Source organism: Aspergillus ochraceoroseus (assembly GCF_002846915.1).
Source record: "Aspergillus ochraceoroseus IBT 24754 chromosome Unknown P175scaffold_11, whole genome shotgun sequence".
In the NCBI taxonomy this organism is placed as follows: Eukaryota; Fungi; Ascomycota; class Eurotiomycetes; order Eurotiales; family Aspergillaceae; genus Aspergillus; species Aspergillus ochraceoroseus.
The window spans coordinates 383,938-411,783 of NW_024468486.1; the positions used below are offsets into that span (position 1 = coordinate 383,938).

Here is a 27,846-nt window from a genome sequence, read left to right on the forward strand (position 1 = left end):
CAAATAAGAAATAACTTTGATGAGAGACGATTGGTGGGTCAGAGAAATGAAGAGAGGATGAAGGATGAAGTTACGAAGGGAGAGGAAGAGAGAGAGAGAGAGAGAGAGAGAGAGAGAGAGAGAGATGACTCCCAACACCAAGAAGACGGTTTCGGGTACCAACTTTTTTTCGTTTCCCTGAGCTGAAAATGATAGAGAGACAAGCTAAATGAAGCCTTGACAGAAGATTCAAGTGAGGCAAATATGCATCCAAGACCTCCTTTTTCTTTGTTCGAGTCACTAACATTCCACTTAATTAACCAGGGGCTTCTTTCCCATGTTGATAACGGCAGCAGTCAGAATAATATGAGTGTTGTGTAACCTCCCTTCAGTACTGAGTGACACTCTGTATTTTTATTTTAATTCTGTTCTTCCCTCCTGCTTACTGTCAGCTCTTGAATTTAGTCTGGCTATTGGTATGAATTCATAGCTGGCTGTTTTGTTGATCGTCAAGCTTTCCTTTGTACTTCTTCTAACCAAACTTCTCCTTCCTCTCTCTCTCTCTCTCTCTCTCTCTCTCTCTCCCTCGTCCAAAAAACACACAGACAATATCCAATACCAACTGTCCCATCTCAATATGGGCGCTCAGCTCTCGCAATTCTTCCCTCCCCGACCTACCTTTACTGAGAAAAACATCCCCTCCCAAAAAGGCAAGGTATTTCTCATTACTGGTGGTACCTCCGGAATAGGCTTCGAATTAGCCAAAATCCTCTACCGCAAGGGCGCCAAAGTCTATATTACAGGTCGGACGGAGGCCAAGGCCCAGAATGCCATCCAAGCGATCCAGAGAGCCGTCCCTCAAAGTGAAGGTGGACAGCTAGACTTCATCACGCTCGAGCTCGACGATCTCGCCAGCATCAAGACGTCCGCGGAAGCTTTCAAAGCGAAGGAACCCAAGCTTGATATTCTCTGGAACAACGCTGGAGTCTCACAACCACCCCTGGGGAGCGTGTCGAAGCAGGGAATCGAGCTCCAGCTGGCGACCAACTGTCTTGGTCCGTTCTTGTTTACGCAGATGCTTCTCCCCTTGCTGGATGCGGCTGTGACCGCGAACACGAACGCGAATGTCGACGCCTCTGCGGGGTCTGTGAGGGTCGTCTGGCTCAGTAGCCAAGTGGTGGAGCTGTCCGCACCCCCAGAGGGCATTATCATGGCCGAACTGAGCAGCCCACCCCGGGACAATGTGCGCAACTACACCACCTCCAAGCTCGGGAACTGGTTTCTGTCGGCGGAGTTCGCGCGTCGCTATGGCGCCGAGCATGCAATTGTCAGCGTCGCTTTGAATCCGGGTGCAGCAAACACGAGCCTCCTGCGCAACGCCAGGCTGATGAAGATTCTCTCATGGCCGTTGCTCAATAGCCCCAAGTTGGCGGCTCGTACGGAGCTCTTTGCGGGTCTGTCTCCGGACATTTCGATGGAGAATAATGGATGCTATGTTATTCCTTGGGGTCGCATTCATACCGCGGTCGCACCGAATTTGCTGAATGCGATGAAGTTGAAGGAGGAGGGTGGAACGGACAGAGCAAAGGAGTTTTGGGACTTCTGCGAGGAAAGGACAAATGGCTACAGATGAGCTGGCCAGTCTTTGAGTCCCCAAATGTGTTCTTTTCATTATTATGTTTTTTGAGGGAGGGGGTTCGAAGCTTCTCTTCTCAAGTACGATGCTGTCTTCCATTCCAAGTGTGATACCATTCGAATTACGTTACTTATGTAGCTGTTATCCATTCAAAAGATTGCCAGGAATAGCTTGCACTTATTATCATAGATACTCGTCTGGAGCGAGGTACATACATAAAAGGAAGTATTCTGTTTTTAGGATGATTTTGGAGAGAGTGCCTACTTTGTAGCTAGTAAGATGAAAGGAATGACAGTTGGGGGCTCTAGGTAGGAGTTATCCTGGTACCTGATATATATATGTATGTATGTGTAAAAGAAAGGGGGGGGGGGGGGGGAAAGAGACAGAAGATGCAGTCTACACTCTCATCACCCGCACGGCATTCTCACATATCTCTTGAATCTGTTTCCACCGAGAGAGCGCCACATCCATTTTCTCCCGTATGGACTTCTCCGAGTCCGATGATGCCGCATTATACTGATCCTGGATAATCCCTATCGATGCCCGACTCTCCTCAAGATACACATCAACCCATGCGCAGATAAGAGCTGTTGTTTTCCTCGCATCAAAGCCTCGCTGGGATTTTCCGGAAACATAATTCAGCCAGTCTTCCCGGCGCATGTATTTTAGGCATGCGACAAGAGTGGTGTTGGCGTTTGGGCCTGCGGAAGTGATTTCGTAATTTCTGGAATTTCGGGATTGAGATTATTTAGCGGTGACACAGATGCAATAGACACAGGAAGGTACGCACCCGAAACACTCTTGAGCTGCCAGTTCTTTTTTCTCCTCCATTGTTAGTGCTTTGAGGATGATGTCGTCTAGGAATATGCCGTCGGATGGGTTCTCGTCGAGACAGAAGCCATCTGGCGCGTTAAGCTTCGGGTGTCAGGAGTAGTAGATGGATGATGGGACTTACATTCAACGAGAAGGAAATCATTAGAGTGAGATCCGTAGCTCATGTATACCTCTTCTCCCTTCTCTGTTGGAGTCTTTAGCGTAAAGGTCTTCACGGTGGAAAGGGGCTAGCATGAAATACCGTAACTTTTAGTTGCCATGAAGGTATACTTTCTCCCATCAAATTTAACATCGCAAGCCTAGACAGGCATCAGCTCCATAACATACTCAACCAACAACAGCGCACCTTACCGCATCATCAGCGTGATTGAAGTAATCGGCAAAAGGAACCATCGCAATGGCATCGTTCCAGTCCTCTGGCTCCTCTTTCCCAGGAGAAATGTAATAAAAGCTTCTCGAGTTAATAATAGACCAGTGGTGCGCAAAGTTCTCCCAATCCGTCTCAGGGTACGCGGTAATAACATGAGCCCATGCATCCTTGAGTCGCTTCTCTTGCTGACGAAGAAGGTCCTGATACCTCATCTCATAGTTAACTTTGAGCTGTCGCTTCTTAAGTGAATTCCACCGCCCAGATATAGACGGAGGCAAGAGAACAGGGCTAGAGCCACCACCATCTCTCGTTTTCTGGAACTCAGAGTTCGAAACCCGTAGCTGTTCCGGCCAGAAAACGGGCATACTATCTTCGAATTCCTGCCATGAGGGCCATACTCTCCGCCATGTATCCCATTTACTCAATAAATCGGAGTTGCCCTGGGTGAGGAAAGCCGCGAGGATTCCATGAATGGAAGTTCCCGCGGGAAAAGAACGGACAAACGACGATGGGATGGAATCAATGGTAAGCATCACCGCTACGGGGACAGACAGTATAATTTCATTCTCCTAAAACAGCACTATCATTAAATACGAGAACCACGGGTGTTTCAATTGCTGAAGCTTTTGGAAATATGTACTCACTTTTATGGCCCTTGTGGCAACCATACCCAGCCGCCGCCCGGGAAACCTCGCCGGAGTAATGCCCTTGATCAAGACGCCTTGAGATTCCGCCCATTGCTTGAAAGCAACATGCTCGTCTCCTGGTGATTCATCCATATTATAATATTCTGTGTGGTTAGCGAATCCTCTTGATATGATAAGCGACTCTGTTCATCACAAGCCAGCGCTTTGAAGTTGATTCACATTCGTAATGTTGGAAGTCCAGAGAGGCTTTGTGAGCTTTTTACTCGATTAGGTTAGTATAGTTACTTGTTCCTGGACTGCTTATGTAAACTATTGAATAAGGATAAACCTGAGGCAGCGAAAACTTTCCCAGGTTTTGGAATGTTCTCCAAATTCCGCAAAGAACAAGCAATAACAGGGTTGCAGTTCGTCCAGTCGCCCCCCCCCCCCCCCCCCAAACCATGTCATCAGATGCAGATAGGTCTAGCGGACCTTCAAAACCAGAAAACGCCCCGCCCGACTCGCATATCAACCACGCCGCCTCAATCAAATACTGGAATGGCGTCGCCGCGAATTCCAAAACCATGCTCGGCATGCTCGGCGATTATCCCTGGTATACACGGATTGACTTGCGGGGATCTAAAACCTTCCTAGCCAAAGTCCGACGGATGGTACCCGGGTGTACGACGGAAGGAAAACTCAAGGCTGCGGTCGACTGCGGGGCGGGTGTTGGACGCGTGACAGAGGGGTTTCTTAGCCATGTCTGCGAAGTGGTGGATGCCGTGGAGCCCGTTGAGAAATTCATACAGGTTATGCGGGAGAGCAAGCTGAAACCCGAGGGGGTAGTTGGGGATATCTACGTGATGGGTATTGAGGACTGGGTTCCGGAGAAGAAATATGATTTGATTTGGACTCAGTTCTGTGTGGGACATCTGACTGATGTACAATTGATTGAATATTTCCGCCGGTGTCGCAATGCTCTGACGGAAACAGGGATTCTCGTGGTCAAGGAGAATCTTTCCACGGACCTGTTTGGGAAGGACATGTACGACGAGGAGGACAGCAGTGTAACACGGACAGATGACAAGTTTCGGGCCATCTTCAAGGAAGTGGGATTGACTGTCATTTTGTCTGAACTACAACTGGGATTTCCAAAGAACTTTAAACTCCTTCCTGTGAGATTCTATGCATTGCGACCTAAGAGTTGAACTGTACAAGAATGCCTCCCGCCATCCCCCACAACACCTAACGCCAAAATATATCCCTGGAGAACTCTGAAGGCAACCCCCGGAAAGAACTAGATGCCTGACAAAGGCCACCCATATCCCGCCTTCTGATCGGATGTTAGGACCGTGCTGGGTTATGATTTGGTTTTGACTACATATGAAAAGCCCCTTCATACTCCTAGAACCCGCTCATATCCATGGCACAGAATCGCAAAGGGTATAAGCTCGCTTCAACAATACAGTCAATGGATATAAATCACCAAAAAGTCGCAGAGAAAAACAGTGGGTATCTATTCGCATCTCATCATCTTCATTTCAACCAACGCCAATTGGATTTTTTTTTTTCTGTTTTTGTTGGTATATCGGTGTTATCTGAAACACAATGGCATAAGATATGTAGTGAAAATTCGCGCAGTATATGGAGTTTTTACTTTTGCTGCATAACAGAGACCTGCTCCGGGCGTTGGCATTGCAAACAAACGTTGGTAGCTTCTTAGTTGATAAATTGGAACGGATGTTGACGAATCGAGAATTTCCGACAACTTAATTAGCTAGACATCAGATAGCGTCGAGGGAGAAGACGCCTTTTCGCGGAGTTGGGGGAAGAAGTGCGGTAAGTGGATGGACTCGAGGCGCGTTTTGGCAGATGGAGCGTTTATATCATCGGTGTAGGGCACACCTCCTTGGCCTTGACTCTCATGCCATAGCTCTTGCTCACGTCGAAGATCACTCTTCACCCACGGAATAGTAATCAGAGTCCAAAGTCCCGCCCATACGAAGGGCAATGACCATCCAAGCTGTCACAAGGGATAGGTTAGCTTGGCCAGCAGTTTTGAAGCGAAGTATATGTGGAGCATACAGTGTAAGCAACCGATTGTGGCACCGTGAAGACGATCGCAGTGATGGCAGCAGCCCATATAACAGAACCACCAGCCCAGAAGAAATTCATTTGGACAAGCATTCGTCGGAAGTATGGGCTGGAAAGATATCTAGTGCGAAGCGCGTATCGATAGATTTGACCACCTCCACCATCGACTGCAACCACGTCTTCAATAAGGACATATAACGCTGTTGGCATGACTGATCCTTTTGGCGTGGATGAAATCCGGAAGGGCGCTCTGAAGCCGCAGGCTCGTAGGATATCTAGGGTGAGAAACACGCCACCAAAGTAGAACATCACAGTGGGGAGGACCATGGCGACCAGTCGTACTGAGACAGCCACACAAGTCAGGAATGTTATAATGATTGGATTGGAAGAAAGTTTACTCACCATACGGCTCGGGAGATACTGTCCCTCTGCGAGAATGTTAGCAAGCTCTCCAACCTTGGGAGCAGGGAACTTGTCGCAGCTTACACAATGAGCTCGACGGCTAATATCAGCCAAACAAGGGTGAAATTGATCTGAAAGAAGTCTAGCTGCACCAGATGTCAGCTTCCAAGATTGTTCGTCATATCCTCACACTATACGGCGCATACCCATGATCTTCTGGCGTTCAAAGGTCGAGTGCAGGAGTCTTTACGGAATAGGTTGTAGAGTCGGTAAAAGTACTCAAATACGGAGACACCGCCCAACGTAATCGTCACTATGGTAAATACTAAGACCAAAAGTATGAGCGACCTGATCAACAGTCCTTACGGGAACTTTCCTGGCTTCTCAAACACATACCCATATTATGTGACAAATCTGTGGCATACCATAGCGTCCAGAACAGAACCACGGGCTGCGCCAGAGCATCGATAACAAACAATGTCCAGAAGAACGCAATCGATTTCTTTCGTTTGTACAGCGAATACGGTAGTGGCGGGGGGCCCGAGGAAGATTGAGCGGCGCTCGTTTCTCCTTCCATCCCAGCGGCAAGAGCGAGGCAAGGGCAAGTTGACAGTGATTAGGTCCGGTCGTTGGCGCAGGGTCGAATCATTCGGGAGGGTTCATGGTCAGGGCCATCAGATAGGAAGGAAACAGGGACAATCTTTGCAGCAATGATAGAAAATTCCGATTGATGGGCAGAGAGGCGTTTTGCTTTTTATTGTTTGTTGCAAGTGGCGGAAACAAACGGGAGGTTCGATGAGTGGCCAAACATTCACTTTCTTTCTTTCTAGGGACTTGGCGAGCCTGGGGTTGGCTGTGTTCCCCTGCCTGACGTACACGGCCACGACCGGTGATGTCATGTCCGATTCTCCGACACAAAAAAAAACCAAAACTTCAAATACCGAAAAAAATGAACCGGCATTCGGTGTATTTTTTGCCACGGATAAACAATTTCTTATTGATCGAAATGTCCTTCGCTATCTTGCAATTGTCTCTCCAGAACCCGCCCTCTTAAGCGACCAAGTGTTCTATCAGAGTCTGGACCGGCTTTACACTTTCATACGCCGGTGGTCTTATGATTGCTAAAGACTCCGTATGTCTGACTGTCTGGCTATCACAAGTTGGACGTCCATATACGCACCAATCAAGAGCCATCTTATATGAGAATTATACATCGACAGCTAAAGTTAGGTACTAACTATACTATGCATGGTTAGATTCCCAATTCTGCTAGGTGGAACCACTCCGATACCCTTGCTTGGAGCAGTTACCCCCTGAGTATCATCGGGCTGTCTATACAGTAAACTCCAGGTGTCTAGATCTACCTAGGCATGATACGAATTGTCGAAACAAATAATTCGGATCAAGTTTAGAGTCGCAAGTCTTTGCTCTTGGATATACAGGAACGTTTAAAAGTCCCTGAGTTGATGCTCGATGCCCAAAAGGGCGAAATGAACGACCCGCGATCGGGGCAGATCCATTTTAGACTTGAAACGTAATCCGTGTATAAGCTTTACGGAAAAGCAACTCATGTATGACACTGAAATGGCAGATCCATTATAGATACACATCCTCAATTAGTTTGCACCCTGACTTATCCAAGAAGTCGAAAGCAAGACAAACGAAGAACGCCCCCGCAACACCAGATCCCATTATAGGATGGCTATGTAGGTATTCATGAACCCCCCAACAAAGCTCCATTATAGTGATCAAGCCCTAAAAACCAAATCCTGGGGTTTACATGAAAACCCGAACACAAGAGTCCGCACTCCCGGTTGCGAAGACGCACCGGAAGTCAGTTAATGGGATATCTTTTCTCGTGGTCCTTGAGGGTGACTGGACGGTCTGCTTGCATGACTTAGGGATGATGCTGACCCATCGAATACAACTGACAAAGTGCCCATGTACACCTTCGATAGTCTTCACTAAGCGTCCCTCCTGGGAAAGGTCCCAACATCGCACTGTCTTGTCATCCCCAACACTGATTAGATACTTCCCACCTGGGTGGAAAACCAGCCCCCGTACCCAGTTATCATGGCCGACGAGCGTCTTTACGAGTCTTCCACGTGAGCTCCAAAGCTGGATTGTTTTGTCTCTGGATCCTGTCGCCACAAACTCTACTCTTTCGCCGACGGATTTCCTCTGTCCAGCTAGGGTTGCTAGATATGGATAGCTTGCTGGTGGCGCAAATGCGCAGCATTCGAGGTGGTTATCATGGCCAAATAAATTCGCAATAGCTTTCCCGGATGAAACATCCCAGATTGTGGCTGTTTGATTGCGCCCGCCAGTTACCAGCCACCTCCCGTCATATGAAGGAGATATGTCCTGGATCCAGGCACCATCGGATTGCACAGTTTTGATACAATATCCGGTAGACACGTCCCAGAGTCGGATAGAAGCATCTCGGCTAGCAGATGCAAGAATATTTCCAGTGGGCGTGAGGAACCGCACCGTCGACACAGTATGATCATGCCCAGAAAGCGTGCGTGTGTTTGCGTAATCCTTATTTGGATCCCAAATTTTAATGGTAAGATCGCTTGAACATGATGCTAGCACAACATGGTCTGGCTGTCCACCAAAATCGACCCCGGAGACAGCCCTCGTATGTCCTTTGAGCGTCCGCTCCATTTGACCAAGCTCCCAGTCCCATATTTTTACTGTGCAATCCTCAGATCCGGACGCAAGAACAGTGAAAACTGGATGAAATGCAGTACAGGTAACACCCGACCGGTGCGATTGGAGAGTATGTGTGGCTGAACGGCCTGGAAGCCAGTTCACAGGGTCTTGGACTTGTTTTGACCGACTTGTCACAGCCGTGGAGTGCGCATTCTCTCGAAGAGTTAGATTCTCAGCTTCTAGATCTAATACCTAAGGGTCAGTTAGCACGTCTGCGCGTCCTCCCCGGTGTTTTCAGCGTATAAATTAAACCTTCTTACCCTTTTCTGGATCCGAGAAATGGCAGACCATTTTCTTTCTAGCGCCCCAACGTACTTCTGGCGGAAAGCCTGGTCCGGGACTTCGGTAAATTGAAGCTCTTCAGTAATTGCAGCAACACTCTGGACAGCATTCATCGATAGAAGGTAAGCGACTATCGATTTGTGCCTATATTTCGGTCAGTATACTTATGAGCGAACCTGGTTGCCGTCTATCTACCTACAGTTCGTCTGTTTGCTTGGGCGTCAGGAATTTACCCATGATGATAGCGATGAGGCAGCAATCGAAATTTGAGCTGCGCAACTGCCCCCAACAGGATACTTAACTGTTGAGAACATAGCCAGGATTGTGTCTTTGGTGACAGAACAAAGCCATCTAGACAACGAAGGGTGGACCACCCGTGGCCACGTCACATTAGGTGCTGGGCATGGAAATATGCATATAAGGCATATTTACTCACGTGAGATCTACTTTCTTTCTGGAATATCAAGCCTCACAATCAGGGTTTCCTTTTTCTTGGTAGCAATAGTGTTCCCCAGATCGCTGCAAACAAGGCGCTTTTTGCTGTAGACATCGGGATGCTTGGCACATTCCTCAGGCCATGGTTCCACTGGTGCCTCGATTTCCAGGCACACATCACGTGTCCCAGCTTGCCACACCCGCTTTTCTCCCCCACGACGCTGGTTCGAATCTCGCGTTTCGCTCTGAATGATAAAATGATTTGAAAAGCTGTCTGTCGTCGGAAATTATGACAGGCGCCGTATCAACAGCTAAATAATTTTTTCTTATTCCCTTTGCACAAGCATGGGCGCACTATGGCCCCTAGTTTACGAGACCTGATTGATTTCCTCCTCTCAGAGATTGCTCTCTGTGGCGATCAAGGTAGGCTTTTTTTTTTTTTTGACATTTGAGTCTTGTTTCACCACCACTAGAACCCCGGCATGATGCATCCGTCCAATGGCTTTGTTTGAAACCTACATCAACACCATCATTTTAATTATTACTTCCAACAATATGCATTATGAATTCAGCTGACACACTTACCAGGAGCTTCCCCTACTGATATTTTGTCGTTTATTGATGTCTTTTATGCCAAATCTGCCAAGGAGGAATCGAACCGCCGCCAGACCATTGACAGACGATGGCAAGGAAAAGTCTGGCAATGGCTTACCAAAAATCCCGAAGTCTCTGTGGGCAAAAATCGGGAAGGAAACGGTCTAAGCCTTGCAGAAGTCGAACAGCGTCAGCTAGCTTCTCAGGAAGCAGATAGCGAACCCCAACCTGAAACTGGCAATGGTCCAATCCGTGTCTTTGTCTCCAAGGAGCGGACGTGGCTTGCGATCACAGGACATGAGCCAGATGAGACGAAAGTCCTACCCATGGAGTTCGCTCTCCTTTCTATCATTGCATCACGGAAATCTAGCGGAATCGCTCAACCCGAATTGATAAGGCTCAGTGGTCAGGATAAGCGATCAGTGCCCAAGCGTACAGACGTGTTGCAACAAAAAGGCTATATCGAGAAAAGAGCCATTCAGATCAAAGCTGCCCGAACAAGCCTTTGCACTTTACGAAGGTTTCTGGACCAAGGAAATGCGAGTACTGAAAGGCCTACCGTCCAAAACCTCGATGCCGGGATTGACGCGAATAAGATGATCGACTTTGCATCTTTTACGACAAGATTGTTTGAAATTTTGCGGGAATACCAAATCATTTCCCGCAACGATCTTAAGGGTCTTCTGGGTTTCGCTGACCGATGGCGATGGAGAATTCTTTCCCGTGCCCTGCGAAAATTTGAACGTATAGGTGTTCTAAAACGTGTAAAAGCATTATCACAATACGCAGACACCCAGAAAAAATTCCACCCCTGTGTCATGCTCGTTCGAGACCCAACAGAGAAAGATTTTGAGCTGTTTCATGAGTTCAGTAAGAACATCTATTCCAGTCTTGAACAGGGGGGGAATGCAGAGTTTGAAGAAGATATAGACGGCGAGAATGCAACCCAAGAGCCGTCGTCTGGGGGAGCTCTGGCCGTCGTGAAAAGGGAAGAAGATGTAGAATTTTCGGGACGCACTCTTCCTGTGTGGTCCCCGGATCGCAATATTCATAATCAGATTTTCGAGCTTATCGACCGAACGGGCACCACAGGCAGTACTAACAGTGTAAGTTGAGAGCGAAGCAATTATACCTGCAGAGGACTGACTCGTTTTCTTTAGGATGTCATTCGAGCATGTTTTGGGGCCTTTTACCGCAGACCGCTGGAGAACACGTTGGCACGCTTGGTAGAATGCTGGCAAGCATCCCAGCCGCCCCATCTACGTCACTTGGCCATTGTGCGAGATACAGCCCTCCATCGCACCATTACTCACTACGTTCATTATTCTGCAAGAAATTTCGGTCAGCTGGTTGACGCAGGAGAATCGTCATGGGAAGCCGTCGAGTTTGTCCCGAAGAATACCAAATCCGACAATGTCCGTGTTCCTGCCGTTGATGCTAAGCCTCAGGTCGACAAATATGGATTCCCTGTAGATATCCCAATCAAAGATTTGCTAAATAATGGCAATGCTTCCCTGGCGGAATGTATAAACGCGATGAAGCCGCCCGATTACTTTTTTTCAAGCAGCGATGCTAAACCCGTGCGGCTGGAGGATGGGACCTATGGTAAGCCCATAGCGTATCAAATTTTCCACGGAGATGAGTTGTTAAATTTATTTCATCACTAGGGATCCATTATGGGCATAAGAAGCTGCCTGCTGGGACACCCCAACCAGACAGGGCTGTCAAAGAAACCAGTAAGAGGACACCAAAAAGGCCAAAAATCGAGCAAGAAAATATTTCCGACGTTGAAATGCTTGACATGTCGACAGCCCCACCGCCCAAAAAGCGAAAGCAAGAATCCGATAGATTTATCGGGATGTCTGAAAAGGAAAAGCTCGAAGCACTCGGCTTGGACGAGACCTGGACTGAATACAGTGTCCTACTTATTGACCGTCCTAGTCCGGGAGTATATGTTACTCCCCGAGGACGACGAAGACCAGCTGGTAAGCGACGAGGACGGCCACCTATTAGTCAGCTTGCAGTGTTCAAATCACCAAAGCTGCGAGGGCTTCCGTGGTTTGAGGCAGCGCATGATAACAGCACCCTTGAACTTCCAGGATCGCAGCCTCGTGATGCGCTGGATAATGATAAAATTGCGCCTATCGCCCATGACTCAGTCGAACATGGCAGACCACAGGTCTCAACCGCTGCGAAGGGCGCTAAAAGGCAATTTCAGCCCTCCGATTCCGATACTGAGTCGGAGTCTACTATACAAACACCTTCAAAGGTGCCAAATACCCATAAGCCTATCAGTGGGCCGGAGACACCACAGCAGGAAGTTAGCGTCAAGACACGAATGGTGAAAGATGTTGGACACGGAGATGGGGATACCGATAAACTTGCTCGACACCCCGGAACGGGGACTAAGAGGAGAAGACACCAATCCCCGAACTCTCGGAATCAAAGTAGCGTCGGCGTGGAAAGTGATAGTATTACAAGCGGTTTACCCTCAACCCCAGCCATGCCAAGCGAAGAAACTAGCAGAGCCCATACACAAAGTGCAGGTGCGAGGAGAGAAACTCCATCAAAACGACTGCGTCGAGAGACAAGCCGCCTACTTGAAGGGAAAGCAGGTCTGCAAACATTAACTCCAGCTCATATTGCTGGAAATAAAGACCTATCACACTTGCCGGAAAATTCTGACCTCACAGCCAACTCATCATCCTTGACAGAAGCGCCTCAAACAATAGCAGAAGACACCATCGTAGAGATGACCCCTGCTGTTGAGCACAATTCCCGTCGTCAAACTCTCGCCAACGGTACCCCGGGCATGGAGCCTTCTACACCTCACACTTCGCATAATGAACCCATGGTTTCCAGCGCCTCCCAAACCCCGGGAGCGTCTTCTGTTAGGTCCAGGCGGCCGAAGCTTACAGACAAAGGAGGATCCGTTGCTTTTCTGCGGAAGAGCATTATCATGAAGATAGTCGAACAGGCCCAGGGCGCTTATCCGATGGGCTCTGAGCTCTGGTATCCTTTCATGACGGCATGGATGAGAACAAAATATAAGGAAAAGCCGGATTTACGCACAATAAAAACAGCCGTCAAGCATCTGGTAGATGCCGGAAAGCTTCGTCAACAAACTTTCTGCGGTAGAGATTACAAAGGAGTTATGGTTACAAAGACCATAGTCTGCAAATCGGATCTACCACCAAACGATCCCATCATCAAAGATTTGCAAGCAAAAATGCTAGCATCAGATGCGCGATATTATTTCCCTCCAAATGTTGAAATCGACCCCAGTCTAACAAAGAGTGGAATCAAAGGTACTCCTGGAAGAGACCACAGGCCAGCCACACATATTCCTGTTGAACCCAGGCTCACCGTGCAACTGCACCAAAAGCCTGCATCCGTATTAGCTATTGAGAGAAGAAGAGGTCAAAGCATCCAGCGGAAGCTTCTCCAGAGAATTGAATTGGAACAGACTATCTACAGGAAACGACCCTCTGGTATTGTCAGACTTCTCTCAATCCAGCGTCCTGACATGGATGGTACTATGATCCATGGCAGAACTTCTATTTCCCAACCGGATCAAGCTGGGGAGGACTTCCGAAGATGCGTTCCAAGGCGACGAGAAGCTGTAACTGGTCAGGGATTAGATGAGCAGGGCGGTGCCCGCCGGCTGAAGCGCCTCGTACTTCCAATTTCCTTGATAGCACCCTACGCAATGTTGATGAATCCGAGACAGGGATTCCACTCTCAGACCGGGACTTTTTCTACTAATGCTGGCCTTGCAGCGTTTATTGTTCCCAAGCAACCCTCTCTTCCTACGCTGAAGAAAGGGTCTCGTCTACCCCAATCCTTGGACGATTTATTCAGTCAGACACGCCGGCGTGCAGTAAACGTTTCGGGCAACAATGATCCACGGTCAAGGAGATTCTTCCGAGATACTGACACCATCCTCAGATGGGAACTTCAAAACGAAGAAGTGCTCCAGCAGAAAGGAGAAGGTCTTAGCTATATTAACCAAACGATCCGAGATTCGTTTGAGACTGTCCCAGTTGAAGGAGGTATTCGATTTGATGGGGGTGAAACCGACTTGACCTCTCGGCCAGCTGCTCGAGCCATAACGACAAGGCAACGTGCTCCTCGATCACCAAATTTTGTTCACTTGGAGCCCGGTGCCCCTCCTCCTGCTTCTTCTTCTTCTTCTTCTTCTTCGCCATCTAGGCTACCAAGGGAAGAGTCAGAGGCCCCTTATGTTTATGAAGGATATCGTAAGCCGGCTATTCCCCAGCATCGCCGTCTAGAGAAATTGAACGAGTTAATGGCAAGTGATTTATCGGCGGCACAAACACCTCGACTGCCTCTCCGCCGCACCCGTCTTGCCCAGCAACTACCGCGTTCGATGTCACAGAAGCTGATGACCGCGATTGTGGTAGTACGCGCTCTCGCAGGGGGTCTTGATGGGAGAATGGTCGACTGGACGCTTGTCTCCAACGGCTTCCCAGATCAAGATCCAAAATTCATCCAGGACAAGGGCAAGAGCATTCTCAGCAAAAACCGCCTGCAGGTTGCGAAGATGCAAAGTGACTTCCAGGAGCAGTTCATTGAAGCATATGCCAAAGATCTGGTCCCACGTATCAACTATGATGACCTAGAAGGATACGACTGGAATACAGTCATCGAATGGGCAAATGTGCAGTTGGATGTTCCCAAGTCCGAAAAGATTCCAGATCTCCCTGCCACTCGGGAACAATTCGACAATATCTTTGAGCTTCGTGAAGAATCCTATAGCTCGCTCGATGAGATCTTCCAAAACCAATCAGTGACAGTAAGCCGCAAACGGGTTCTCTATGCCAACATGGCCTTCGCCGCTCCACTACGGCAGAAGTCCAGCCATCATTCACTTCGGCAAGGGGAGCTTTCCCGTCTCGACACGGTTAAGACATGGATTCGAGCCAACATTACCACCCCAGAGGAAGTTTATCGCCCCGCCGATGCCCGACAAGCTCTAAGTTATATCGACGGAGGACTTATTGGTCCTGCGCTCCAATCGCTGGTAAACGAGCGTGTTATTTCCCAGGGGAACCGGGGACGTGTCACCCCTGGTCGCAACTACGACATCACAGAGCACTTCTTGTTTAATCTGAGCAAGAGGCGTGCAATTGAGCTTACCGAGTTCCGACGCGCAACGCGATTCAAAACCGACACCCTTGACGACGCGATCTTCTCTGGCCGAGAAGGAGTATACAAGCTCACCTACAATGAAGAAGACGGCGACATTATAGCCTTGGTCAACCTCTTCGCAGAGGGCCAGGTCACATTCGCCCCGTGCGATGCTCCGCGTGACAAATTCGGCCTTACAGAGGGGGGATATCTCACTCGGCAAATGAATAAAGACAAATTGCGTTTCCCTGTTGAAGTCCGGTCCGTCAAAGGGGCTTATGTGCGCGGAAACCCGGTTTATGAGAAGGCGTCTAGCATACCACCACCCTGTCCCCCTCAGATTGCCCTGAATGAATCGACATCCGTCCCCGGGAAGATCCCGCTATGGTACGATATCCACGGCGGCTTTATCCAGGTCCTCTGGGAACTGGCGGTGGCAGCTGTGCTCGGCTGTGTTGCAACGCGACCTGGCATTACGGCGGGCGGAATCGCGAACATGGTAAAGCCGACGATGGGTGCATGGGAGATTCAGATGTTGCTTGATTGGATGGATGAGGCGGGTGTAATGCGCCAGGAAGGTGGGGATTGTGCTGGAGAGTCTGGATGGATGGTTCAACAGTGGTGGTGGATGGTTCTGGGCTGAGTATTTCCACTTCCATAGTGACCTTGTACGAATAAGCCACTGATACTGATATGAAAGAATGCATCTGGGTACCTCTCAGCTTTAAAAAGGACATTTTCATAAACAAAAGCCCATCTTTTCTTCTTGTTTACTGACCTTTATACCCTTACTATCACTTCTCCATGCCATGAGCCACTTCTTCTGAGGCCGAGACCGAGACCGAGACATCCATCCTCCTTTATTATTATTATTATCAACCAACCCACAAGAAGAAAGTCCAGCCTGTCCAGAGACAACTACTATCTATCCAGCTTCGCCACATCCATCCACCAACCAACCACATGAGGCAGGGCTGACTGATACTGAAACTCGCTTGGCTGGTACTAGGTAGAGAGATCCACCAGGTTTTGAGTCTGCCAAGTGCGCCTATCCTAGGCAGTGTGCCTTCGGGGGGTATATGTAGGGACGCTCTAGAGGTGCACCAAGAATAAAACCTCTTTGAGTCGGGCATTTCTGCATTTCGTCCGGGAGTCTCCGTATACCTCCACATTATCCACACATAGCCCGAGACACGCCACTCCATCCCACTTAATATGACAGAGTAGGTATCTATGTATTGTTTGATAGTCGTCAAAAAGGGCAGCATGGCGGATATAAGATCGACAGCTGTAGCGGAACGCTCCCGGATCCGTTTTTGTTAGGTTAATCTAACGACGAAAATAACAAGTCTGGCCGTGTTCCAGGGCAACTTCACAGCCCCCCCGTATGATAACTCGCATCTCAAATCAGGACACGCGGGTTCAAAACACAGCATTTGGTTTGTTCTGTTCTTCCTCCCTCCCCCTCTCAGGGTTGAATCTCGTATCCACTACTGTCTCACTCACCCCGGGGATGTGAATCGCAGCCAATTCCACGGCTCCATCTGTCTCAGGGGGTCCCATCACGCCGCCTCCGTCCAACTATTTTTAATATTTACCCGTCGCGGGCGATGAGGTCATGCGATCCGATGTGATTCATGTGTGTGTGTGTGTGTGTGTGTGTGTGTGTCTCAGTGCTAACCTAACGAGATTGATTCACCATCCATGCTTTGGCAGACTACTACTACTACTACTACTACTGTTGATGGTATAAAAGGCAGGAAGGAAGGACATGGACTGTTCATCCTTCTCAATCTCAATCTCAATCTCAATCTCAATCTCAGCATAAACAAAAAAATGAAGTTCCAAACCCTCCTCCTCACCGTCGCTCCGGCCCTAGTTGCCGCCGCCCCGCCGCCGCCGCCGGCACCTGCGATTCAGGCTCGGGCTCTCCCTCTCCCTCTCCCTCTCCCTCTCCCGCTCCCGTCGGCACCAACCCCTTCGGCGTCGTGGCCATGCACTCCGGCAACGCCGTGCAATACGCGCCCTTCAACGCAGCCAAAAGCAGTCTCCTAGCCGGACTCAAGCACCAGAACGCCAGCTGCGACCGGCCCGGCGAGCAAACCGCCACGTTCTACCTCGACGACGGCGCTCTATTCCTCTACGACGCCTCGGCCACTCCGCAGGAGATCTTTGTTGATCGTTCTGGAATGGGTGAGTGGTGCACCTTAACCACAGAGAATATATATATATATATATAACTAATAATCACAACTGATACAGGCCAAGGCGTCATCGGATACACCACCGGCGCCGAACCCGCCCCGACAAACAGCGAGCGCAAAGGCTGGGCCATCACCAGCGACAACCACCTGCAGTTCGCGGGGCAGGACCTCATCGCTTGCCCCGGTAGCTTGGAGGAGGGCGCGTTCAGCATCTGGGCTGATGCCGGCGTGGCCAACCCCGGATACAACCAGGGCTGTGTGGGGATTGCTGCTCGGGTGCAGGTTGCCCAGAACCCTAATGGGTGTCTTTATACCAGCCAGTAAAGGGGGCGCAAGGACGTTGTATACAAATATGCAAGCAAGCAAGCAAGGTTGGATAATTGAGAGAATAGCTTAGTAACTAGTAGAAGAAAAGCCCAAGCTGTTCCTGTCGTTACTTGATGTATATATATATATATATACTTATTACGCTTGACTGGTTTCTTCATTGACCATATCTGGTATCTGGTATATCGTACTAATTAATGTAATTGCATACATTTCACCCTAAATACTAATACATCCTATTTTATACACCTAAGAAAAGAAAAGAGAAAGAAAGAAAGAAAGAAAGATGCCAGATGCCCCATTTTATATCCAATGCACACGCATCCTTCTGCTCCGAACTACCAACCAATGATATGATGACAATAGAGCCAACCCGTTTTGTAGCAGCACGCCAAATCACAAATGCATAACTCCAGATAATAACATCCAACTTGCAAATTGAGGGTCTAAGAACGGTAAATCTCTCCCTGCCCCAGAATAGTACAGGGAAGAAAAGAGTAAGCAGTAGGGATAACAAGGCGCTAAGAGTAACTGGAGAAAATAAAGAGAAATGTCACGGACAAGAAAGAAAAATATAGCGAGTTAGGGAGGTCGAGAACCTGACGCCTATATACCACCACCTACTTACTGCGTCCGGGGTATTCGTAACAAAACAATAGATTGCAGGCGGGCGTGATGTGGGAAATCAGCCCTAAATTTAATAGATCGTACAAGGGAACGCGGAGGACAGGACGCGACCTATTTCCTAGAGGAAATTAATTTGCGGCCAAGATTGCGAATCGTCATTTTGTTGGTGCTACTGTTGTTGGTACTGCAATACCAGTTAGCGGACGTGCTAAGTCAATCACAGCAGATAATGAGCTCACCCGTCCTCTGAAAAATCCCACTTGCGGACTGTCTCGGAGCGTAGGATTGCAGTGCCAGATGTCATGGGGCGCGCCGGAGGATTGACAACTCTCCGCGATTGCTATGGAACGTTAGAATGGCTTCCTCCTTTCTTGCGTTGTGGCGGAAATAAACTTACCTCCCAGCGAGCATCCACATCGACTTCACTTGCGGAATGCGAGTCTAACAACAACCCGTTCTGGTCATGAGTGCTGAACATACTAGACCCCAAAGAGTTTGACCGTGCCAGGGGAGATGATCGGTGCGATTGTGACTCCGACAACTCGCTGTTGGAGTCTGCACTGGCGAAGCTTGGACCCGTCTCCATGATGGATGCATTGTCCTGATTGTGCAAAACTTGGTTGGAGTTTGCAAGCTCTCGGTACCGTCGCAGCTGTTGTTTGGATGGCCGGTGGTGCGAGAACTTATTGCCCAGGATCGCCGGTGCATGCGAAATAAGGGCCTTGATCACGTCCTTCTTGAGCCGCAGAGCTAAATCTAAATTCGACCACGTTTTGTTCCGGTATTCTAGAACCGGCAACCGGAAAACGAAGTCATGGAGGTCCTCCAGGTTGTGGTCGCCCTTGCCCTTGTAGCTCAGGCAAAGAACTACATCGTGCACTTTGACGTGGGCAAGCGTCATGTAATTCGATGCGCGGGCCATCATTTGTGAAAAGTCATCCATATTCTTCTTGTCTTTCCCTTTACCCATCCGACCTAGGGCAAACTTCTTCTTCTCATCATTCACACTGGTGTTGGAGCTATTGAAGGATTTATCGGTAGCTTGTCTCGCCAAAACTCGCAGGCTGTCGGCAGACTTTTTCTTCATTAGGGAACTACTTGTGGTAGGTCTTGCGCGATCGGTGAGCTTGTTGTTATCTTTGTGGATTGGCGTCATTGCAAGACCCTTAAGATGGGTGTGGCGGTGCTGGATGCGAGGTTTTTCGGTCAACGACAGCGTAGGCTGCAGCCTCAGCTCGATTGCACCATGGCCCTTGGGGTTACTTTCGTCCACTTGGTCGCTGTTTCCTGGAACGCCGGCGGCGGTAACTACGTGCGAGTGTTCGTCGGAGTCCGAGTCCTCCAACGGCTGAACGTTCTTGATCATGAAAGGCGAGAAGCCACCGTTCTCAAAGGCATTTCCCCCGACATTAGGGAACATGTACTCGAAGACCTTCTGCCCAAGCTCATGTTCCAATTGGATTTTAAGAGGGAAAAGCGAAACCTCAAAGTTGTCGACCACTGGGATACCGGCAACTGCTTCCAGCATGTGCCATTTGACCTTGATCATGTAGTCATCGGGCCCATCGAGGCGCCGGGCCTGGTCAAGATAAGGTACGATAATTTGCGGGTAAATGGCATCTGGCAGCAGGTTCAAGCCATACAAACGTTCGACTGCTACTTGGTTGTGGTTCGATCCATCGCTGTTGTCGGTTCGGTCGTATTCCGCGTTCCTCAGCTGGAACTCAACCAAAGGCTCTGACTCGTCCTTCATCAAGTGCCAAACGAACTCGCTAGCGGAGATGTTCCAGCGCAAGATTCCATTGGCTCCAGTCGTGGTCGGTTCAACCTTTCTCTGCGATGTTGTGATTGCCTTCATCAAGAAGAACAGTTCATCCTCGCATCGGGCAATGTCCTTCTCAAGTACCAAGCGGTCCTCCCAACCTTTTCTATCGAGGTACTTTGCATGGATTTGGAAATGTTCTTTGATCTCCTCAAGTTGACGTATACGGGACTGTAGCTTGTATACCATCTCGGGAGCTCCTCTGAGGTCGCTAAAATCAGAGGTAAGCATGATCCTCTCCAGCCGTTCATTGCGAACCTTCTCAAGCGGCTCGCTATAAAGCAGTAAATCGAGCACGATAATATACAGCGTGTAATACTCAGCCGAGTCACAAATAGCTCGGAATTGAGGAAAGTCGACCCTGATTTGATCCATCCGAGTCTCCTGACCATCGGGGCCGGCTTGATGGTCTGGCTGCGCTTTGGCGACCTCATCATTATACTTGAGACGGAGGTTGTTGTACTTGTCATATCGTAAGCTAGCGGAGGTCTTTTGGATAATCCTTGAAAATCCGAACGGGTTCAGTTCAAAGTCGAACATAGCTTCAAGTGTCAACCACGGTGGCCATGCGGAGCCTGGAGCGTTGCCATATCTGTTGCCTGCATAAAATTGCAAGTGAGACATCAAATTCTTTTGCGTTGCGACAAAGAATTGAGCGCCATCCATGTCGAGGGTAAAACGGCGTTGAACAAGACCACTGACGTCGTCGAGAACCCGCTCCTTGTCCCGGATAGACACAACCTTCAGCTGCATGCCTTTGGCGGCGACAAGTAGCACTGACTTGGAGTTTTTCTCACTCTGAAGCTGGATCTGGGGTGCAATAAGGCGCAAGTGATAACTATTCTGGGCAGTATATTCCGGAGATATGTCTTCACTAAAACTATCGGACCGCACTGTTGGTACCTCCCTCTGGTCCGTAGATTCCGGCTCCTCTGCATTGACAAACCGTTTGGCATCACTCAGTAGCTGCTCAATACGATCCTCGACACTGTCGTCATCATCACGGACATCAAGGGAAGGCCGTCTTGAATCCCTTCTGAACAGCTTCGAATAGCTCCCTTGACTTTTGCCTTGTTCTTCAACAATGTCAAGGATGAATTTGACGGCCCTTCGCGACATGTAGTACACGAAACCACGCCTTTGGCTGACCTGGTGGATATAACGGAGAATGATATTTCTCAGGGAATTGTTCCACTTGAGCTGGATGCTATGGATCATGAACCGATTGTTGAAATCAACGTGCAGGTCATCGCCAGGAGATGTGTCCAAGCCTTCAAATTCCGTGTCTTTGACCTCGCTGGACGAATCCGAATCAGCTCCGGCGCGAGAAGCGTTTTCGCCTGGATATGAATCAGAACTCTTGCTCCGCAACAGCTGCTTTTCGAGACGGTGAAGCCCGGCTGTAAGGAATGTACGTCGGCGAGTGAGCGACTCCGCCTGTTTCAGGTAGTCGCGGTGCTGGATCTTTAGTTGAGGATCATGATCGATATCCTTCGCCATTTGAAGCTCCTGCTCGCCAATTGCACGGGTGCAGTCGTGGAGTTGGGCTTCGACGGTTTCAAGTCGGTTCCTAATCAGATCCATTTGCACTCGGCGGGGCTCGTTAGTCTCGGACATGACACATTCGTGGGTGTTCTCATTCCCAAAGGTACTGTAGCCGGTTTGGTCCGGAGTTATGTTCCCATGATCTGTCTGGCGGAAGTAGTTGAAGCGTGGTGTGAAAGCCAAGGGCAGGATCTGTGTTCGAGGATTCGACTCCTGCGGGAGTATCCAGTCAAGTTCCACAAAGTCATCCATGTCAATCCAATCGAGATTATGATCTGGAATTGTAAAGCGGGACATATCAACTAGCGGCACTGGCTGCTGGAAGGAAGAAAGAATATCATCTCTGGTCTCAATGTCATCCAGACTCGTTCCCTCAATACTTGCCGAGACAGCTCTGAAGTCGGCGGCTTGTAAATCCACTTCGGCTCGATTTATGCGCATCGCACTCGCTTGGGTTTGCTTCAGTCTGCCTTTAGCTTGGGTCTGGATCTGTTCACGTCTTTGATGAAGATCCAGTTTGAGGCTGTCCAGCCGCACCTTGAGACCCGTAGCGGTGACTACATCTTCGGCGTAGTCTTCGGGGTCCTTGTGCTTGTAGATGTGAGCTACAAACAAAGGAGCGAGAAGCAATTTATACTTGACAGTGGCAAGGTGCCGGTTGAACTTCTTGCTTGTCTTTGTAATACCCGGCCAAAGTGGTCCCTGCCGTACAGGCAAAGACATCACTCCGGAGAAGAGCGACCACCAACTGAAGAAATGCGTGAAGAACCTGGGACTTAGATGGACAGTGTTGTAACTCGTGGTCGGCTGTGCGGAATTTGCCGACCAATTTCGGCTGACAGGAGCGACGACCGCAACCGATAGATGAATGTGGTTGCTTCGGAATCCGCGATAAGCATCGTAGTCCTAGAATTTACGTTAGTAAATAATTATATTGCATTCAATCTCGGGCTCATAAAACAGTTTACCTTTCTCTGTTCATCATTGACATAGATGGGATTTTGCAAAATCACATCATAATGGGGTTTAAAGTGCGTCGAGCGTTTGTTAACATCGAGATTGCGCTCAAACACCAGGCCTGCCGCCCATTTGACGTCGCCAGATAGCTTCATGATAACCTTCTTGAAAAGAGCGGCATTCTTCAGATCACTTGAGCTCGAGGTAGTGTCCGGATCTTCGGCCGTTGCTTCGGCCAGATATCGAGCCTCATGGCTGTAGTCTGGGACGGCCAAAACGTACTCGCCACTTGTCACGCTCATAAATTCCTGCGGGTTGTCACTGGTATGAATGTCCCATTGGACGTCTTTGCGCCAGCACATGACAAACCCGCATCCGAACCCAGTTACCACGTATGGATCGCGAGAGCCTTTCAGGCGGAGGTGGACATCACCGTCCTCCTTCCATACGACCCGAATTCGAGAGTGGAAACTTAACCTGATTTTATCCCAGAATCCAACCCGCTCAGAAGGGTCAATTTCGGTTTTCGTAAATCCCTCAATAATCTTCATCATGTCCTGAATGACAGGCTGGTAGGACATTCCCCAAGAGATACTGGTTGGAAGATTTGTATTGATTTCAAACACGGGGTCTGAGTAAGTTTTGACGGGACTCACAGACCGCCAGACATTGATTGAGAATGGAGGGCTTATTACAGTCCCATCGGCAAGCTCAGATGATGGAACCAGTTCCACACTTACCTGCCTGGACGATTTATAATCCCTGTACTCTTCCGCAATCACGAAGTTGGTGCGAAGGCACCAGCTTGGGAGTCTTGGTGATTGTCCCGGCCGCAAGGCCGGGATATGTAACAAATCCAAGGGGTAATCACGGAGATTAACACGTGCCTCACCCATATCTAATGAAATGCTCATTGGGATAAGCAATGCGTACTTAGTATCCAGGGGCATTCCTTTGCCGATCGTATGTAGGAATACAGGATATTCCTCAAGAGGGAACGTTGGCTTATCGATAGTCAAGCTGAGGTCGCTAATCAAAGCTGCCATCAGGGCGGGTCGGTTTGGAATAGAAAGCACCGTCTCCGTTTCGTGCACGTCATCTGGGGGTTCATCGGCTCCCGAGAAAAGATTGCGGACAGCCTTGATCGAGCAGCCTTGAAATTGCAGAGCTGCGTCAATTTTCGATTTCCAGCTTCGTGCATTATAATGTTGCAGGCGATACCAAACCTGCTCCCCCGTGACTTTAGCTTCACTGGACAAGCAGGTTGTGCCTTCGGCGTCATAGCGGAATCTTCGTGCCCGGCCGCGCTTATCATCGCGTGCATCGTTTCGCGGGTTTGCATCAGCGCTCTTGCTTCTTCGTGTATCTTGGCTAACCCGCTCACTACGCAAGGTTCGGTGGCTAGATCTAGTGCGAAGCCTTGAAGAGGCTCGTCGCTGATCGCACTCCTTAATTTTTTGGAGTTTGAGCTCGAAGGCTTCCTCTCGGGCTAGCCTTTGGCGTTGTTCGAGAAGACCGGTCCTATATATGCAGCCTAACTTCCACTCAAACGCATCATCCTCTAACTCAAATAATAGAGCTTTGCTGCGCAGGGATATTTTGGGAACTTTCTTCGGCTCTTCAGGGTCCCTTACGGAAACGAAATCCGGGGAGTGACTCTTGAATCGGTGATGCAACTGCTTGAGGCTTTTGGCGGTATTGATGAAGTTGTCAAAAATACGGTGCATAATCAGGTGATGAGGAACTCCTATTCGGATAAAATCGGTCCAAATATCAATTGACTTTTCCTCCACAAAGTCGCCGCCTTGCTTTAACTTCATCTGTCGTAGATCGAGGCGGAAGTTATTCATACTGACGATTCTCGCCCAAACCCCTTTAAGCTTTGGTGCTTCTGCGTGTAACCGAACTAGATGAGCCCTCACGAATGGAGAAGACAGGCGATGACGGCCCGCAGTCAAGCCATAAAACTGGAATAGCATTGGCGGGTCCGCAGGCATAAAAGTCTTCAGTTGAACAACCGTGGCTTTGACGTCCACAGTCACAATTTCACCCCTCTGTGAGGCAGCACGCGGTGCCGAAGAATATGGAAACTCCTTCGTATCTTTCTGGTGATGTGTCCGCTCAGGAGTTGGGGATCGCTTTGAGAAGGCGTCTTGGAGAACAGACAATGCTACACCTAGACAGTAGTAGCGGTAGAGAGAATACTGGAGGTAAACCCCTTTGAGAACGGAGTTGATGTTGAAAATGGGTCCAAGACGGTCACTCAACGTGCTAAAAGCCACTTCAAATCTTGGAAAAGAGAAAAACGGCTCTGCTTCCAGGTAGTCTTCGGATTCAATAACAAACCCCTCAAATCCACGGACATGGAAGGCTAATCGCCTCCCATCCGCAGCACCAGTTTTAGCTTGCCTAGGTGGTGAGGTTGGAGGGAACCTAAATGGCGACTCATCGCCAATTGTCGAGTGACTGGGGGTGCGCCTTCTCACAACACTCACAACCGTTGGCTCAGTCTTTTGGGCTCGGTAATCCGCTGTCCAAGATTCCAGCTGTAACGACACTCCTCGCGAGACATCTGATACCGGCGTATCAACTCCGGCAATTTCCAGGCTGAATCCGGTTGCTTCAAATTGGAAACGAGACAGCCAAGGGGGCAGGCGTCTCAAAAACCTTGGCTTCCGTTCTTCAACCGACACGGGATATCTTTGCTTCGGTTGCATTTGCGCCTGGAACTGTTCAATGACTTGTCGAATGCCGCGATTAACTTCACTATTAACCATGTGTGCTGAACATGTATTTAAGGTCCCCGACGCTATGACACACACTTCCGGCGAAGCACTAAGAAGCACCTTGAATTCCATATTTTCGGTGGAATAAAGGTTATGCTTAATCCCAGAAGGTGTTTGATAATAGAGCTTGTGTGATGCAACCCTGTAGATAGATGATAAAGAGTAGTGGGCACCACCCTCTGATGAATGCGAAGATTCCACATCTAGGGAGATGGAGGAGATGGAGGAGATGAGGAGGTTATAGTCATCTTCAGGAGCAGGGGAGGTTTCTGATATCGGGAGGACGAATCGAACAACGGGCTCATGAACTGAAAGTTTGATACTGGCTTTCGGCAGTAATCTAGACATGAGTCGACGACTATCCCTCTTCTTCCCACGAGAAGCAGACGTCTTGGCTTGAGCCAATACCAACAGTCTAGAGACATGTTGAGACTCTAGGTCAATGGCAGGAGACGTAATGACGAGGTTTGCGAACAGGATGTTAGTATTCCGTTCCTCTGGGTTGGAGCCGTCAAAGGAGCTGATTATTTTCGAGGGTAAGGTCGTTTTTATAGTTGTAGTGGCCATAGGTATATATAGAATATTATCCGATTCGCCCGAGCTGTCGTCTAGGCTCACGGAGAGGGAGATGGCCGCAAGGAGGGCACGGTGGGCGATATCATTCCGCTGGAAGTACATCCGATGAGAGGGACTGGTTTGATCCATGCGATGGAGATCAACGCCTATTTCATGGGACACAACATTAAGGTATACGGAACTCTGTCCGGGGGAGGGGGGCTGGATCGCCCTCGAGAGCCTGAAGAAGCTCAATGCCACCTGGATTTCCTGGATTCCGCGCAGTAACGACCCCGCGAATTCCTTTGATGCTGCAACAGTCTGAACAATAGCATCGTCCCGGCTTCCAGGCTTGTCCAACTCCTCGACGAAGTCTGCCAACGAAACCTTATCCCCGCGTTCTGCGACTTCGACTGGAAAGAGGGGCTTGCGAGACTGTTTGATCCGTCGCGTGAGGGCCATCAGATCATCGTACGGAATATGTAGTCTCCCGATTTTAAAGGCCACGGATGTATCCCGGAGGCCATCAAGGCCTTGGTGGAGCATGCCGTGAATATTCAACCCCAGATGATCCAAGACTTCAATCGGTTCACTACCCTCGACAGCGAGCAGGATATTATGCACGTTCATTATCCACTCCGCGGGACGCTGTTCCCCCGACTCCTCTGGCTTCCGGCGAAACACCTTTCCTCGATCCACCATCTTACGCCTTGTGTCGACCGCTAAGGAGACCGTTCCGATCTGAATCTGCCCAGCTTCGACAAAATTGATGGTCGTATTGACGGCGACAATGTCCACTAGCTTCAGCCATTGAATTTGTCGGTGCAGCCGTTTCACCTGTTCCTTGACGCGGTTTAGAGTCATCCATGTCTTGCTTATGCGTGGGGGGGTCACGTCATCTGCTGCATCTTGCCGCAGACTCGGTTCCTCCTCCGAGGGGCTTTGGAGCTCGTCGGGATCGGATTTACCGGCAGCACTCCTATCCTTCCTCGAAGCTGAGGGGTCTAGCGTCACCTTCAACTCGGTCAACCGTAGACTCAGCCATGTGGGTTGGGCGAAAGAAGGGGGGTGTAACGAAAGCCCAAGCCCGCGGAGTTCGATCTGCACTCCCTCGCGGGGGACGTATGCAATACGGCGCAAAGAAAAGTATCCGATTCGCTGAATGGAGATTCCGGTTGCGATTCGAACGATGGCGAAGATAAGGAAAGAGGACAGGTAGAGGAGGAGGAAGCCGACGAGGACAGTGGTCGGGCTAAATAGCGTCATCGTCGCTCGCGATCAAACTTCAAGGGGGGAACCATCGAGAGATGTGAGCCACGGGAGATGATTGCTAGGATCAAGTACTATTTTCTCAGAGGACGTCGTTAATTTAGGGATGGGGGGGGGGGAGCCAGAAGCAGGCCGACAAAATCCCCCAGCCGTTGTTTCTCTCGTGAATAAGGGACAAGGACAACTCTCAATTCAGAGCAGGGCTGGGAAAGACAATCGCGAGACAGACGGGGGGGGATCGTAAATCATTCATGCTTTGTACAAATATGGCAAAGGGGGATCAAGATTAAAGAAATAAAAATAAAAAGGGATTACAGTGAAGTTGAAGCAGCCAGAAAGATGATGATGGGGGAGCGATCCAAAAGGGAGAACCGTACGATGATTAAGATTTGCTTACTTCGTACTCTCAGTCAGTCTCCAGCGTATGAGCGACTGGGGGTTGGATCGACCAGACACAACTGACTAGCGGGCTTACGGGAAGAATTATTGTTTTATTCTGGTACGGATACTCGACGGGTACATTTCTGGATGGACCGGGTCGCGGCATCTTACTCAACTAAGACGAACTGTTTTCTACGCTTTTCCCCCAGTGTATGCTGAGTGCTCCTGAGCATCGAGTCAGTGCGCCCTCCTTAG

The 27,846-nt window shown here is 49.3% G+C and overlaps 8 protein-coding genes across 8 annotated transcripts; 4 read left to right on the forward strand and 4 right to left on the reverse strand.

The window, feature by feature from the left end:
- Positions 1 to 616: 616 nt before the first annotated feature.
- P175DRAFT_0496448 (uncharacterized protein) lies at positions 617 to 1,612 on the forward strand (the record flags this gene model as incomplete). The annotated part of the gene is made up of 1 exon (XM_040896123.1): positions 617 to 1,612. One exon carries the CDS (start codon positions 617 to 619, stop codon positions 1,610 to 1,612), a length of 996 nt encoding a protein of 331 aa, XP_040748677.1.
- Positions 1,613 to 1,976: 364 nt separating this feature from the next.
- P175DRAFT_0487624 (SET domain-containing protein) lies at positions 1,977 to 3,690 on the reverse strand. The gene is made up of 6 exons (XM_040895677.1): positions 3,464 to 3,690; positions 2,801 to 3,388; positions 2,691 to 2,748; positions 2,571 to 2,633; positions 2,406 to 2,517; positions 1,977 to 2,339 (listed from the first exon to the last, which is right to left on the reverse strand). The coding sequence occupies exons 1-6, from the start codon at positions 3,596 to 3,598 to the stop codon at positions 2,012 to 2,014; spliced, it is 1,284 nt and encodes a 427-aa protein (XP_040748678.1). The 5' UTR covers positions 3,599 to 3,690; the 3' UTR covers positions 1,977 to 2,011.
- Positions 3,691 to 3,906: 216 nt separating this feature from the next.
- P175DRAFT_0446574 (N-terminal protein methyltransferase) lies at positions 3,907 to 4,653 on the forward strand (the record flags this gene model as incomplete). Its single annotated transcript, XM_040894351.1, has 1 exon — positions 3,907 to 4,653. One exon carries the CDS (start codon positions 3,907 to 3,909, stop codon positions 4,651 to 4,653), a length of 747 nt encoding a protein of 248 aa, XP_040748679.1.
- Positions 4,654 to 4,760: 107 nt separating this feature from the next.
- P175DRAFT_0540939 (uncharacterized protein) lies at positions 4,761 to 6,518 on the reverse strand (the record flags this gene model as incomplete). Its single annotated transcript, XM_040900348.1, has 6 exons — positions 4,761 to 5,468; positions 5,531 to 5,880; positions 5,942 to 5,967; positions 6,026 to 6,087; positions 6,148 to 6,266; positions 6,338 to 6,518. The coding sequence occupies 6 exons, from the start codon at positions 6,516 to 6,518 to the stop codon at positions 5,223 to 5,225; spliced, it is 984 nt and encodes a 327-aa protein (XP_040748680.1). The 3' UTR covers positions 4,761 to 5,222.
- Positions 6,519 to 7,634: 1,116 nt separating this feature from the next.
- Positions 7,635 to 9,577, reverse strand: P175DRAFT_0104884 (WD40 repeat domain-containing protein). The gene is made up of 3 exons (XM_040892334.1): positions 9,138 to 9,577; positions 8,917 to 9,082; positions 7,635 to 8,848 (listed from the first exon to the last, which is right to left on the reverse strand). The coding sequence occupies exons 1-3, from the start codon at positions 9,173 to 9,175 to the stop codon at positions 7,718 to 7,720; spliced, it is 1,335 nt and encodes a 444-aa protein (XP_040748681.1). The 5' UTR covers positions 9,176 to 9,577; the 3' UTR covers positions 7,635 to 7,717.
- A 60-nt stretch (positions 9,578 to 9,637) lies between these two features.
- On the forward strand, positions 9,638 to 15,844 carry P175DRAFT_0487634 (putative TFIIIC transcription initiation factor complex subunits Tfc3). Its single transcript, XM_040895678.1, has 4 exons — positions 9,638 to 9,796; positions 9,962 to 11,073; positions 11,128 to 11,572; positions 11,635 to 15,844. The coding sequence occupies exons 1-4, from the start codon at positions 9,730 to 9,732 to the stop codon at positions 15,759 to 15,761; spliced, it is 5,751 nt and encodes a 1,916-aa protein (XP_040748682.1). The 5' UTR covers positions 9,638 to 9,729; the 3' UTR covers positions 15,762 to 15,844.
- A 1,268-nt stretch (positions 15,845 to 17,112) lies between these two features.
- aspf34 (cell wall protein PhiA) lies at positions 17,113 to 17,646 on the forward strand (the record flags this gene model as incomplete). The annotated part of the gene is made up of 2 exons (XM_040898673.1): positions 17,113 to 17,311; positions 17,381 to 17,646. 2 exons carry the CDS (start codon positions 17,113 to 17,115, stop codon positions 17,644 to 17,646), a joined length of 465 nt encoding a protein of 154 aa, XP_040748683.1.
- An 865-nt stretch (positions 17,647 to 18,511) lies between these two features.
- P175DRAFT_0446495 (FMP27 family protein) lies at positions 18,512 to 27,207 on the reverse strand (the record flags this gene model as incomplete). Its single annotated transcript, XM_040894348.1, has 3 exons — positions 18,512 to 18,616; positions 18,674 to 22,549; positions 22,612 to 27,207. The coding sequence occupies 3 exons, from the start codon at positions 27,205 to 27,207 to the stop codon at positions 18,512 to 18,514; spliced, it is 8,577 nt and encodes a 2,858-aa protein (XP_040748684.1).
- Positions 27,208 to 27,846: the final 639 nt, after the last annotated feature.